Source organism: Phaethon aethereus (genome assembly GCF_964289735.1).
Source record: "Phaethon aethereus genome assembly, chromosome: 7".
Lineage (NCBI taxonomy): Eukaryota > Metazoa > Chordata > Aves > Phaethontiformes > Phaethontidae > Phaethon > Phaethon aethereus.
Window position 1 is genome coordinate 17633659 of NC_138583.1, and position 15037 is coordinate 17648695.

Below are 15037 nucleotides of genomic sequence, written 5' to 3' on the forward strand. Positions count from 1 at the left end.
TAATGAAAGATTCCTGCAAAAATGTGACAATAAAAAAAAAAAACCCCAAAACTCCACTACATCCCTGTTATTCCATTAGGATACAGTTACTCAAGGCTGAATAATTTTATTGCACTGCATATATGATTACCCCTGTTTGGACATACTGGGCCAGCTCACTGCAGCTTGTAGAACAAGGTGTCATCATACTTCCCAAGGCCTGTATGGATGCTTGGGCCCATCAGAGACTATCTAAGGAAAATTATCAGTCTTGTTTCTTTGATGCCTTTATGCAAGTAGGAGAGGTGGTTGTAACTCTATAGTGGTTTGGTCCTGAAGGCTGCGCAATGGATGGAGAAAACTTAGATCCTGATTTGAAGCCTACTGAGATTGATGGGAACTTTCCTATCACTGGCCTATCCCTTGACTGAGTACTGTCAGCTCTTTGAGGGGGAACAGCTCAAAGCTGGAGGAGAGGCTTAAGTGTTTTCTACTGTGACAGCCTCCACATTAATCATCCTCAGTGGACTCTATTTATAACCTGTTGCGTATGACCTCTATTAAACTCCCCAGCGCATCTTATTGTCCAAGAAAATAATGATTTCAGTCTACAGTATGCTCCAACAAAGATGTAATGGACTGAAACTGGTAACTAAGTTACAACTTCTGATAATTTGGTCCTATTTTTCATTTCTAAGTCCACATGATGAACTTCGGAAAATTCCCTTTTGGATCAGAATCTGGTGGCTTTGGGCTAGCCTCCAACAGCCAGGATCAGTTGAAATCATTTGATTAAAAAAAAAACAAACCTCCAAGCTTACAAGGAATATTCAAGGCACTGTATATGCCAAACCAAATACAGGTATTTTCATTGGAAGCATCTTCTCTAACTATCTGAAAAAACTACTGTCCAGGCTGATAATTTCCCTTTGTTTTTCCTAAAAACATTTCCTAGAAAGTTTCCTAGGAGTGTTCTTCAGAAGCCAAAATTCTCCTTAGCCATTTTTGAGACAGCAGAATGAAATAAGCTTTCTTTTATTAGTACCCGAGGAAATTTTCTGAGCCTCAAAACAGATCTGTTGTATTGACATTAGATGGTGCCGATGACTACACCTACTGCTTGGGATAAGAGGAAGAGAATTTCACTGATTTAATGCAGAAATAATTAAGTTCTAAGCACAATAAAATGCAGTACTATGTACTATCCTCTATTCCTTTTTAAACATATATTCAGGTACAAAAAAGTCTATGTGAATGCAACTTCATAGTTGAGATTCAGATGCACAGAAGGTTTGAAGTTGTGTTTGCAGCGCGACCATCTCTCAGTAAGGTCTTATTTGCAGCTATACTTCCACACAACCGAGCCAGCAGAATGCAGAGGGAATCAAAAGCAAAACCCAATGCAGTGGGAATACAGTAGCTAGACAGCCTATGAATTCCTTTGCTTTTGTGGGCTGAAATAGCTCACCCTAGCATTATATGCATAATGCTCCTGTTTTAATACAGTGGTATTTAATATCTTTTGCCTCTTTAAATACCTCCTACAGTCCTGGATTGATACTAATCACGTACTGATCACCAGTAACAGTAATGTCCCTTTAAGCAGAGTTGGAGGTCAGTGTCAAACCAACCTACAAGCACGGCTACTACCTCTGCTTTCAACTGGGACCATGTTTTTTCTTTTATTTCTTTTTTATTGCAACCTTGCCGTCTTCCCACTTCAAGTATGAGCCCATTTCAGTGTGGGGGCAGTGAACAAATTATGGGCGATGTTACAATCCTATTATATAATAGAGGCAAGTGAGTGAGGATCCTGCTAGCTAACACCACAGCCTGAGCAGTACCTTTATGGTCATTGTGTCAATCTCCATAGCACCACGCCAAGTCGTATTAGACGTGAAATAGATAACATATTTCAGTGTATTTTTATATTTCATTGGGTGTTGTTGTATCTCCTGCGAATATAGCATCAGCCTAATCTGACACATCGTTTCTTAGGGGACTATATCCTGTCCTGATTCCCAGGGGAATGTCCTTGATGATCCAATCTGACTAGTGCCTCTGTCTCTACTCAGAATACATTAAAATAACACAAAAATATTACCAGCAGTCTGCGAGCAAGGTAATAATAACTCATTAAAGTAATTTCTAACCTTCCACATGAACATTTTCTTTATCATTACATGATTTTCTAACACATGACACATTAACATAAAATGAAATGTTATGAGGATAGTGATAGTAAGCATGACAAAGTATTTTAAACGGTGATGATTTGCTTTGAGGCGTTAAGTCAATTTGTAATTGTCCCATAGCTATTACAGCAAAAATTGAACTTTATAATTGGTTTTGAAAATCTATTTTTAACACAGTAGGTTTGTTTTTTAAAATGTACACAACCTGTTTGACATTTATTTCTCACAAAGTCTCTCCAGAATGTCACCGAATTTATGGTGAGGTTAAATTAGGGCTTTAAAGACTCAATTTCACAAAATATTAATCCTCTTGCTGTGTAGTGAGGCTCCCTTAACACTGACGGTGTCACTGACAGAAAAAGAGACAGCAGCTAGAAGGATCAGGTCCTGCTTCAGTCTAATGAAAAACTTCTGAGGGTTTTTAATTCCATACACTGGGCCTTTTAAATGGATCTCTCACTTCTACATGTTATTTTAAAAATGACAGCAAATATACTGGTGTTTTGCCTTAGGTCAATTCTACTAAGTATGCTTCTGGATTGCCTTTAAATTGTGTAGGTGAAAATGTGAATTACCATATTTAAGTTACTATATGTTGATAAAAAATACACATGTAATAAAATTAAGATGAACAGTTAGAAACCAAGAGAATAGTAGCAACTGAAACAAAACAATTAAACCAGACTGGATCACAATTAAATTATACTTGGATGATAGTTTCTACCAGTTTTATGAATAATGCCAGGACAGAAGAGTCTTGCTTCTTACTTCCAAAGAAATACATTTGAATGGAAATTGGTAAAAAATAAAGTAGGAAATTAAAAAGAAAATAGGAAATAGTCCATGTTTTTCCTGAGTGATATCTATTTTTACGTTTTGAAGTAGCTGCAATTCAAACTGTGGCAAACATCTAAATTGTTCCACATTCAACTAATGTTGAAATTACTAGCGACTGGCTACACTATTGATCAGAATAATGATGTGCCTCTAGCTGAGACTGAGAAAAATCAACTAGGAACATATAATCTGGTAATTTTCTAGTTTGTAGAAGGTCAGTTACAGAGATAATGTGTCCATCTAATAGCCCAGGTTTAGATGTGATGCTTATCTGAGAGTTACGAATGCCATCAGAACACACGGGCGGTAAGTCATGAAGTTATCCCCTAGCGAGCAGAGATTGATGCCCTACCTGCCGCTCAGCTATTATACTCATGCATGCTCCTTATAAAACAGGAGGATTAAGGGTGGGCAAAATGGGCTGTCAGTCAAAATGCTGGTGATATTAAGAAGGTGTTTTTATTTCAAAGCTTCATATCTCATCAGCCATGATCTCAGTAACAACAGGACTGCTCAGAGGCAATTAGCCACCCATGTTGTATAAATGAAGACTAAGAGAGTGCTGATTTTTAGTGCTGATTTCTGTTATAACATTTATCTTCAAAGAAAAGACAGAACAATTGAAAGTAGTATCCCCTTGTCTCTTCGCTCATGGAGATAAATTTTATAGCAGAAATCAGCCATAACAAGTTACACGGACACACTATTTAATCGATGTCACCAAAAAAATACCCCTCACTCCCAGCTGGCAAATAAAATTGTGTCTCAGAAGTCTGGTGTTATCGGAAGGCAGTACTTCACAGCAGTGATATTTTATCCACTGTATTTCTCTCTATCAAATGTGATTAAAAAATGATGACAACTTCCCAAGGTATCTTAAACAAGTATAAAACCCTTACACAAATTAAAGACCACTGTAAGTGGATTAAGTAGCTTCTGATATCACACTCCTGCTGTTAGTAAAGAACCGTTCCTAGTTCCTTGAACTCCTATTTCAACAAATCTAGAATGTTTTAGGGGTGGCAAGTACTGGAGGGAGGACAGGTCCTACAGCAGTGATTCATACAGAGATGAAAATACAACGAATAAGAGGAATATTTAATTTCTGTGCAATGTTTTTAGTCAAAATAGATTCTTCCACAATCTTAAAGAGCCCTACCCATTAAGGAACTTTCTTTTTAATACAGTCACAAGTTCACCCATAATTTAGTATTCTGACAAACCATTCAAATCACTTGTCTCTGCTGAAGGCATTATCTTTTTGGCATGTTTAGCAATCCCGGTTGGTATAGCCGTATAGCAACTATCCATAATGCCCATGCCTCCATCCACACAATTCCGTCACTTGAAATAAACAAGGGACTTATTAGACAAAGTCACGAATACAGTCCCTCTTTGCCCTCTATCAGATTTTTTGTGAGCAGATGTAATTCCCGTTGTATAAGCTTCATTTATTAATTCAGTCAGCATCTACTCTTGAGCCACCAACATTGCCGTCTGAAGATGACTGAGGCTGGATTTTCAGAGGAGCAGGAAATGGCACCTGGGAACCTAATTCCTATAGGATTAGAACCCGTAGGACCATAGCACAATTTAGGTTGGAAGGGACATCTGGAGGTCACTTGCTGCAGGCCCTGGCTTAAAGCAAGGCCAACTCAGATCATGGTAAATCCCACTTGGATGATTTTTTTATTTTAAAGATTCTTGCATTCCTTCCATAAACGATGGGTTCTGCAGAACAGCAGCATAAGAGTTACTATACTGGATTCAATTCTGTTTCCTTTTTTATCAATAGTCTACTTGTTTAAATCCACTGGCTTTAGTCAAGGTATTCCAAAGTTATATTAGTATGTTTTGAAAACAGAACCAGATGTTTTTTAAAAAAAGTTTCTAAATCAAACTTTTAGTTGTAGAGGAGTAACGATGAGCAATTATTCTGTGCACTATGGGTTCTTTGCAAACCTATATTTATATTTCTTGTGCTATGTTTTTATAAACATACATATATGTATATGCATAATATATTCAAAGAATGTTTCACATTAAGGATAATATTTTAACATTTCAATAATGTAGAAGTATACCAAACATTACTTGGCTCTGCAATCAAACCTGGATGTCACTGTATAGAAAATAATTTCCAATTACCTTGTGAAAGCAGGCTAAAATTTGAACGTGATGACCTTTAGGCAAACTCTTAGGAGTCCAAGGTCTTTATCTAATTTGTGGAGGCATTTAGATTAAGATGGAAAAATAATGTTTAGAATTAACCTCAATATTAACAATGAGGGAATGGCTTTATTGAGCCAGTTTGGCAACAGACACAGAAACAAAAGCAGGGAAGTATCTCCGCTAAACCCTGTGGTCTCTAAAGAAAAGATAAGATGCCATGAGGCACAGTCACACAAGGACAAGCATAAAAGGCAACAATTCCTCTTTTGTTGCTGTCTCTGTCTTCTATCAGAGAAGTTCTCCGATAGCTGAGACAGTCGTGGGCCATCTCATAAGATTCACACTAGGTTTCACAAAGGAAAGAGAGAGAACTGCTTATTCTGTAAGCGTGTGCACCAAAAAAATTCTGAATGTAGCTTTCAAACTATAGCTAGCAGCTTTAAGAGATTCCTCAGTGCATGAAAGCTGCCAATGGGATTTTTAAATTGACAGGTGGTTTGAGCCGTTGACCTCAGCTTTGATACCAACAGAGGCAAAATGCTATCAGCTCGTATCTGGCGCCGTACAATGCTTAATGAAGAGCTCCTTCTATCTCGGGATTTCTTTTCCTTGAGAATGGTATAACATCTTTATAGCATGGTGATAAGTAATATACACTTGATGTGATCATTCTGTCACTGCTTCATCATGCTACTTTAAAATGATTTGTGGTCACATTTCATACTCCAGTACTCTTCATGCTGGAATTTGACTAATGACTATATGACTAAATGATATGTATTATTGATGGGAACTTTCCCATCAATATGGAATATGACTAAATCATAGTAGATTACTAAGTCAATATATTTATGTTGACAGAACCTGAAGAAACATTGATTTTACACCTTCTCCTATTCATTTATTATGAACTCTCTACCCAGTTCCACCGAGCAGACATTCTAGGAGCGAGGTTTTGCAGGGAACAATGGCAGTAGCCATCAGAAAAGATGCTTCTTGTTTTCATTAGCTATGGTGGCGATGACAAAGGGGAGTCTAAACAGAAGGCAGACCTACCCTGGCTAAAGAGAGCAGGATGGCATAAAGGAAAGATGGTAAAACTGTCCATATTTCAATCTGTTTATTGCCATTAAATATGCTTTGATTATCATGATTGCAAAGGTTCAAACTGGGGCTGATGAGTAATAAATAAATATTAATTTAACGAGTAATAGAATGTTCCCCAAACTCTACAAATGAAGGCTGTAAGTCCATTAAGAGGACTCTTGTGACATAAGCCATGTCAGCAAAGCTCAAGTGATTTGTCAATGTCATCAGAACCCGGAGGTGGAATTGCAACTTTAATTTACGGGTATTTCAGGGATTTATAACCGAAAATCTGTGGTACCCCTGAAATCCACAAGAGGTGTTGAGATGCTACAAAGTAAATCATTATTGCTTAAACTTCTAAAAGGTAGCAGTGTTGCTGGAAAGCAATAAAGGTACGACTCCGTTAGTATTGTTTAGAGAAGTGTTTTTAGCATAAAGATACCTGCAGCAATTTTAAAACCCAGTTTCTCATTCATATATTGCACCAGCCTGAATGGCAGATGACTCAATGCCTGCAGTAAGAGGCAAGAAATTCAGAGATATTCCTGGTACCAACTTAATAAAAACACATTTCAGCTGAAGAATGTAGTTTATTTCTTGTTGCTAGCTGTTGGAGTGAGCTAGTTCTCCTTGGAGGCCAGCGGCTTCATGTTCAGAAAGGCTAAACTCATGAATCAACTCACAAAGTTACAAGCGCCCAGAAACTTTGTGTCTTTGAACTGTTTCATGACTTTAAGGTTTCAAGACCCTCAGTAGTCAGACGAGTTCTAGAAAAAAAAAACCCTACAGATTTCTTATTTTCCACTTTCACATGGAGAAACACAAGAAGAGTGATCTGCCAAGTTGGCATCATTATGGAGAAGGAATTTCCTTACAATGTGTGAGTTATACCTCTGGAAGAGAGTGCCTCTGTGAAAGACTTTTCAAAATATGATAAAGTCTAACAAACCCGACCTCCTAATGTAAAATAAATCCTGCTTGATGGGGTTAGTTCTTATTATATCCCACATTCCCCCCTCAGCCAAGACATTTGCTCCAACAAAACCACTCTTCAGTCATGTTAATATGCCAGTCCCAGAGAAGTATGGGAAGCTTTGCCATGGGACTCTTGTTCTCTGCTGTTTGAATAAAGGAACTACATTTCCAGGAGAGTATATTATAACACTGAGTGCATTTTTAAGTTAAGGGACAGATTTTGAAACATTTTACTACAAGGACACTAAAATAAAAATACTATATGTACTGTTGCCTAGGTAGGAACAACTTGATAAAACCCTCAACCAAAGAAAGAAGCTAGAAAAAACACTGAAGAGAATATAACCTTCCCATTATAAAAATTCTGTCAGGACAGTAACACTGCATCTGGCTCGATGCTAGAATCAACAGAAGATACATATGTTGAGTAGTATTACCAACATTGCTGTGTAGGGCTTTCTGGTAAGGAGACAATAAAGAACTTTTCCTGTTGCAAATACATACTTTGAAAACACATGAAAAGTGTGATATAGATAAAATACAGACATTTCCCCCAAATGAAACACAGACCAAATCAAAGCCTATCCACTCCAGTATCCTATTTCCTACATATGGGAAGGAAAATGAAATGACTCCATGAAGGAGACCACAGCATATAAGACTAGAATCAGCTGTGTATCTAGACTGTTATGACTCCCAAATCTCCCATCTGGACCAAACTCAGAAAAATCTGTTCTCTGAGGAGAATAAATGACCAATTTATTATTTATGGAGTGACAGAGGAGAACTAAAATATCTCAGATGCTAATGGAAGAACCATGGATATTCTAAAGCTCATGTTGCTTTGTGAGTCACAGCAGAGAGAAACACGGCGCAACAAGAACCTCAGCTCACATACCTATACTCAGGTAAGTGTCTAATCATAATGAGATTTCAGACAGATTTGCAACTGTTGAGCCAACTTCTATTACAGACAAAAAACCAGCTGCGGTCCTTTCCCTGCCCGGTGTTGAGGGAGAACCGTGCAATGCCATGCTACTACTGGACTGCATTGCACTTGTGCTCCATACCAAAGCATCTGATGCCTCAGTGCAATCTTTTTGTTTTTAGATCCTGAAAATAAAATAATACTGGGTAGGGCTCAGGTGGGCAATATGGTAGACCCCAACCAAGCTTTTCTTAAAGATTACCGAACTTTTCTTAAGATTACCCCAAAGACACTGAAGCTTGCTGTATCCAGACATGTTATCTCAACAGACCTAGAACGACAAAACGGAGTTTATCTTTTAGAATACCTGTTTTTCCCAACAGAGTTCAGCTTTTTCCCCTTCGAGAAAGAAATCTCACAACCAATGCAAGACCGTGCTGACAGGATGTGCCTGAACTCCTTACACTGCTGGTGGAAGGTAGCAGCTTGGAATAGAGTCTGATGTGGTTTGTACCAGCCTGTCCATTCAGGATGTTCTGAATAATTACTAAACTCAGCATTTTACCCTTCTACAGAACAAGAGCAGCTATGGCAGTACCAGGGAAAGGGATAGAATTTAAAGAGGAAGGGTTATGAGAGACCAGACGGTTCTTAAAGCCTGATTATTTAGTTGCAACAGTTTTCCTGCAGCTAAACTAAGAAAGAACAAAAGTAGGATTATTAAAAAGAAAAAAGCGCCCTCGTTTCAAAATGCCTAAAATCTGAAGAACTGAGAATAAATACAACCTGAGCAAAGCTTGGTTGGGGTCTACCATATTGCCCACCTGAGCCCTACCCAGTATTATTTTATTTTCAGGATCTAAAAACAAAATAGGCAAGACTTTTTCTCTTTTTTTTCCCCCACAAGAACAGCAGCTTACTGGCACGGCAGACACACAGAGCACATGTATATGAGGACAAGCACTCGAATAAGATCTTATTTACGTTATAGTACACTGTTACTTACCGGTTCAAATTTAGTCTTGTTTGTGACTTAGGAACAATAGAGAGTGACAAGCATGCACTAAAAGGTGTATGAATAATATGACCTAACGTGTTTCCCTCTATTTCTGTCCTTTTTGATGCACAAAAGCATCAAAGCAATTAGTAGTAACATTCCTATTTTTAGTTGGATTTAAACCAATGACAAATTTTCAGTATATGCTTAAGTGATGTATTAAGTAAGGATGGACTTGCTCACATGCTTAAGATTAAGCCTATGTTGAACACTTTCTTGAAGCAGGACACAATTCTGAAGCTTTAATTTGGTAACACACTGTTTGTTATCCCCCTCATAGCTACAAGACTGAGCCCTGCAGTTCTATTTATAAAGTCTCTTTGGTAATGTTTCCAGTAAATTAGTGACTAATGGAGCTCCTTACAGCTACTTGTACTGGATATTAGAGCCTTCAGGATGCAATAGTGCATCACAGAACTACATGTATCAAGGTTACAATGAATGACAGAACTTTTGGATTAGATTGGTTTTTGGCTTATATTGAATCATTTTTTAAAACAGGCATAGACATAACATCCTCTTTTTTCCTTAGAGCTTGTGCCAAAAAAAATAGTAAGTTTTCAAATGGATATTAAGCAATGCCAGATATTTTCTGGGTTTGTTTTAACAAATTAACCCTTTGTGTTCTTTTCTGATGGCCAAATAATTGTATTGGAAGCAGATGTTCTACCAAAATTGACATGATCAGAAGACATTATGCTCACTTATTAACATACTGTTTAATATTCACTACAACCTGTTTTAAAGAACAACAATGTGTCAACATTTAAGCCAGGAGGGATTTCTGTACACCATATAGTACTTGATGCAGCTTGTTTATGCAACAGTCTGACAGATACAATTAATCTCATGAAAACGACCAGAGTACAGCACAATGGCATATTATTTTTAAAGTAATAGAATACACTTTCCTTTCGAAAATCAGAACTTAATTAAATCATATAACTTCAGGATGCAGAGGAAAGCTCTAAAAGAATGAAGCTTATTCTGAAGGACAGTTGAATGAAAAAATGGTAGATTTTATACAGAGAGAATAATAGCATAATCTCCAAACAAGAGAAAGAAGTAAGAAATACCTCCAACAAATGCATCTCCAGCTCCATTGGTATCCACAATTTCACTCTGATCACTCACCAACACAGGGAAAGTAGTCACTTCATTTTCTATAGAGGAAAGGGAGAATAAAACATGAGTTACTTGCAAGTATGACCTTGAAAAGCACAACAAACAATAAAAATCAAAACAATTCAAAACTGGAGCTCTGACTTTTAACATGGTACTTTGGATAAGAATAGATTTGGGTTATAATTCTGTCTGCATTTACTGCCTATGGATACAGGGACACATTTGACCAAGCTACTTGTTGTGGACATTTTCATTAATTACTCCCCCCTTTAACTTCTTTTCTTTATCTCCTAATAATGAGGGCAAGAGAAAAAATTGTATCATGAGGAACAACATAAAACACCTGGGCATATGGACAAGACTAAGAAAAATCCATCCTGCGAAAAACAGTGCTTCCTACTAGTTGCAGAGAGGTGATGTAGCCTCCAGAATGGCCAGTCCAAGCTTCCAAAAGTTCAACAGAAATTGCTGCACTGTAAAAACCAAAATGCACATGAACTAACTAAAATAAAGCTGTGAAATAGAAAGCAGGAGCTAGTGTAAATCAAAGTGTTCTCAAATAACATCTTTTTAAAAAACACATATATGTAAGAAGCCTTGCAACTTGCTATCCGACTAGATTTGGTTTCAAGATTTCAATGACTTTACCCTCTTCCTTAGTATTTCTTTTTAAAAAAAGAAATTTCCTTCTCTGCAGCTCCCTGCCCTCTACTGGCACTCGTTAAACCTATTGCAATAGGTGGATACTTGGCATCTTCACCTCCAATTCACTGCCACACCACAGTTCAACATAATTACACCACTTAGGTATGATAACTTCAGAGTTCTGGGGTTATAAATTTAATATATGCCACTAATTAATCAACTATGGCTTTCCAGGTGGTAATGTCATAATGACGTGATAAAAATATAATTACCACCTTGTCACAATACCTTGTTAAAGTGTAAATTACCCCTGTAACAGAGCCAATGGAAGTTCTGCCTCTGGTAGTCAGTATGCATTAAACTGTCTCAGAGCAAACAGATTGTCCTTTGGCAGACAGCAGGAATTAAAAAAAGGGGAGGGGGAAGAAAAGCCTGTCAACCAGTGAAAATGAAAACCATCAGAGCTGTTTTCTTTTAGTTTTTGGTAAAAATAGAAATAAAATGGGAAATGGATCCTTCAGTAGCTGAAAGCTGGAGATGAGTAGTTTCTTCACTGTCCAGCAACGCAGCAGATCACAAAAATCACTCTTACACTGACGTTGACAGTAGCAAACAAGGAAACCTAGTTTGAGAGGCATATAAAGAATTTGCAGTCTCAAATCAGGCAAGTCTGTGTATGCTGCAGAGGTACCAGAAGGATCCCGGTTTCTGTGAAATGCAGTGTATCAGCTCTACTGCTCTTCACCATCTGCTACTAAGTGAACCAGGCAGATATAATGATGCTGCCTCCAGAGGGAACTGTTGGCTGGCCCACCAGGAGGGGAGGGGAGCGGAACATTAGCAACAACCATCCATGAGAAGCAAAGGAAAAAGGGTAATGAAAAACATAAGATAAATATTCCAATTAAAGAACAGGTTTCGGTCGGTTCTCAGTGCATCCGACTCTCTATCCTGTTAAGAAAGCTATTCAGAAATGTACTTCAATGCCGTGTTGTGCTCCAAAGATAGTCTTCAAGAGCAATGTTTTTTAGTAATTTTAACAGGATTCATTTGAATTGGAAATCAAGAAAGAGAGGTCTTACATTAAGCTCTGCCAGACGAGCAGAGTGTATTCATCCATTTCATAAGAAGATATATATGATTTGCTCTAGATAATACTAAAACAATGAACAAAGTGATAACTCTGTTGAAGACACATTGCAATAAACCTGCTTCCTTCCCAAGTGTGCATAGGCACACACAGATGTGCTACGTTAAATACACAGTAGACACTTGCATATGCATACAAATGTATGTGTTTGGGCACACAAAGTGAATAATGCACAGACATTACATTTCAAATACTGTAAATGGGACTTGGCATCAAATAAGACTCTATTCAAGCAAACTAACACAAATTAAAGTTCTCACTATCATCTTTCTCCTTTCTTTTCCTCCTCTGTCCTGAGTCCTTCCCTCAGCTCCATCTAGTACTTGCAGGCAAGTATTGCACTGTGAACTCTTATTCTATTCTTTCTGCAGTAGATGTAATTCTAAGTAAACGTAATTAGTTTAAAGCCCCAAACACATCAAGGAATCCATCTGGTACGAGAACAATTTTTTTTTCTGATTATAGTTTTCCATCTCCACCTAGGCCATACATTCTGTCTCTAAAACTTCCTGTATTTTCAAGAGGAGCAATAATCTCATATTTTGAAGTATTGGAGCTTTAGAAGGAGCCAGCATGGCTTTGGAACACATACTCCTTTATAGACATATTACCATCTGCACATATCCACTAGGCAAATTATCTTTATTTAACCTTAGGAGAACTTCTACTATCATCGTAGAGTCTACTAAACTATAGTTAATAATAGTTTATACTGAAAGATACAACAAAATAATAGCAAGGTGTTTTGTTTTTTTTTTTCCCTCCACAATAAATGAAGACAGTTAGAATTAAAGCTGCCATTAAATTACCTTGCTATGTCTGTGTAATAGCATAAAACCAGCTAACATCTCTTACTGATCTGTGTTTTGTAACAACTGGGCACAACAGGGTGAATTAAGATGAAGCAGAAGTCTCCATTCCGAATATCCTTGCTTTTGTGACTTTAATGTTGCTTTAACTTCATTTTTGTGTGTGATCTATGATGTTACAAAACTCCCAAATCCATCATAGTGAACACAGAGACACCTTGGCTAAGTGCACAGGTCATCAGTGGCCTTGCTTTTCAAAGTCAGTTCTGATTTCATTTGTCATTCTGAGAGCTTATGAAATAAAGAATAATTACATAAATGTTTTGAAGTTCTGCTTTTTTGAAGTGTTGCTCCTCTGAGCATAAAATCCAGCATTCTATTTTTAAGCAACAAATATCTTCTATGGTTAACACCCTGGGATACAACTTGGATGTAATTTCCTGGAAGTCCAGAATTGTGAGTGTAAATTGCAACAAGGTGTCTATAATTAGGGAGGTTTTAGTAACAAGCATTTAAATTTAAAATTTTGGGACTTTGGCTCAGGTCTCTCAACGATTTTACATTGGTGAGGAACTCAACTGTTTTAGAATTATATAGAAACAATAAAATGTAAACATTAATGCGGTGATTTCATATGCTGAAGATAATATTCACAGATAAATCAGAAGGAACCAGCTCATTGGTAAATCTAGTTATTGTTAATTCATCGCATTACGTACAGAAAGATGTGAAATCTATCTTTATTTTCTTCAGGCAAAACCATGCGGTACCATATCTAGCTTAAGATATTTTTGTAGGAAAACAGTCAGGAGAGAGAATAATTGGAGAGCAATATTAACTGAAAAAACAGTGCTCCTTCCATTCGAATACATTTAAGCTCCCAAATGAACACAAGCCTATTTCACGATGTTAACTGAAACAATCGAACTCTGATGATAGCCGCAAATACTACAGGTCTGTCTTTAAACCAAATTAGAATCACAGACTACACATCTACTCTTAGTACAGTAATAAACACCAGCAAGCAATCATTACATCCAATTAGGCTGAGTACTTTCCTTAACTGGGTCATTTACCAGTCTCTCTTGCTCTTAAAAGTGGATTAAATGTGTAAACTTACATTTAATTACCTGTAACAGAACTCTTATGGGCAACATGTTGGAGTGTCCTTAATTTTGTATTAAAATAAAATAAAAGGAAGAGGGGAGCCCTAAAATATATATGAAAACGTCTAGCTATTTCCTCACATAAGCTTTTGATCCGTGGACTGGTAGTAGTAGTACAGATGCTTACAAGATGGAGACACATTCATGTTTCTTTTGTGAGCTTTAACTTGTAAAAAAAGGAACAACTGTGAAACAGAATTCTGTCCCATCTCCTCCCCACCTCCATCCTCTCTAATTTTCTTTAGATCAGGGTCCAAAAACAGATAAAAAGAAAGAAAGAAGGGAAAAAAAAGAGACAGGAAGAACTTAACAGAACATAGAAACCTGAACTCAAAACCTATAAATGTCTCTGGGCAGCTATAAGGTAAGAAGTAACGAGAAAAGTATTTGGAACAAGCTCATGTCGGTCAGGATGATTCTGAGCTCTTACCTCTCTCCAGAAGGTAAAACCCAGAAGTCTACAGGCTCTAGGTCTCTGCACCTTCTTCAGCACATTAGTACATCTTTAAAAATCATTAGTATAACAACACTTTCTCCTGTTTTTTCTACAGTAGAAAATGCTGCTGTTGCTGTACTTCACACAAAGATCCCACAGTTGGTAACGTAAATCAAATAGATACCACAGTTCTCCCACCATATCAGCACAGCACTGTCCAAAGTTATAAGGCAACATGGGGCAGGGCGCTGCGCACTGAACTCCGAGTTAGGAACCCTTAAGACTTCCACTGATGATGCATTTCAAACATGGCAGTGCTGATTCAACCTGTCATTTCTAAGCAAACAGAACGAGATCCTGCATTTTCAGGCTGGGACTCTCAGGGAGCTGTACTGGATGAAGGCTCTAGGCCGCCGGCACTTTCTGCATGCATGTTCAGTTTGCCTGGTTTCGCATGCCAGCATCTCGTCTTCT

General features: G+C 37.5%; 1 protein-coding gene across 1 annotated transcript in view; it reads right to left on the reverse strand.

Moving 5' to 3' along the window:
• Nucleotides 1-15037, reverse strand: part of ADK (adenosine kinase) — a gene marked incomplete at both ends in the record, with an annotated part of 297697 nt that overhangs the window by 7212 nt on the left and 275448 nt on the right. The window contains one exon of the mRNA XM_082001891.1: nucleotides 10309-10395. Within this exon, the coding sequence (XP_081858017.1) occupies nucleotides 10309-10395 (87 nt within the window). The remainder of the gene's footprint in view (nucleotides 1-10308; nucleotides 10396-15037) is intronic.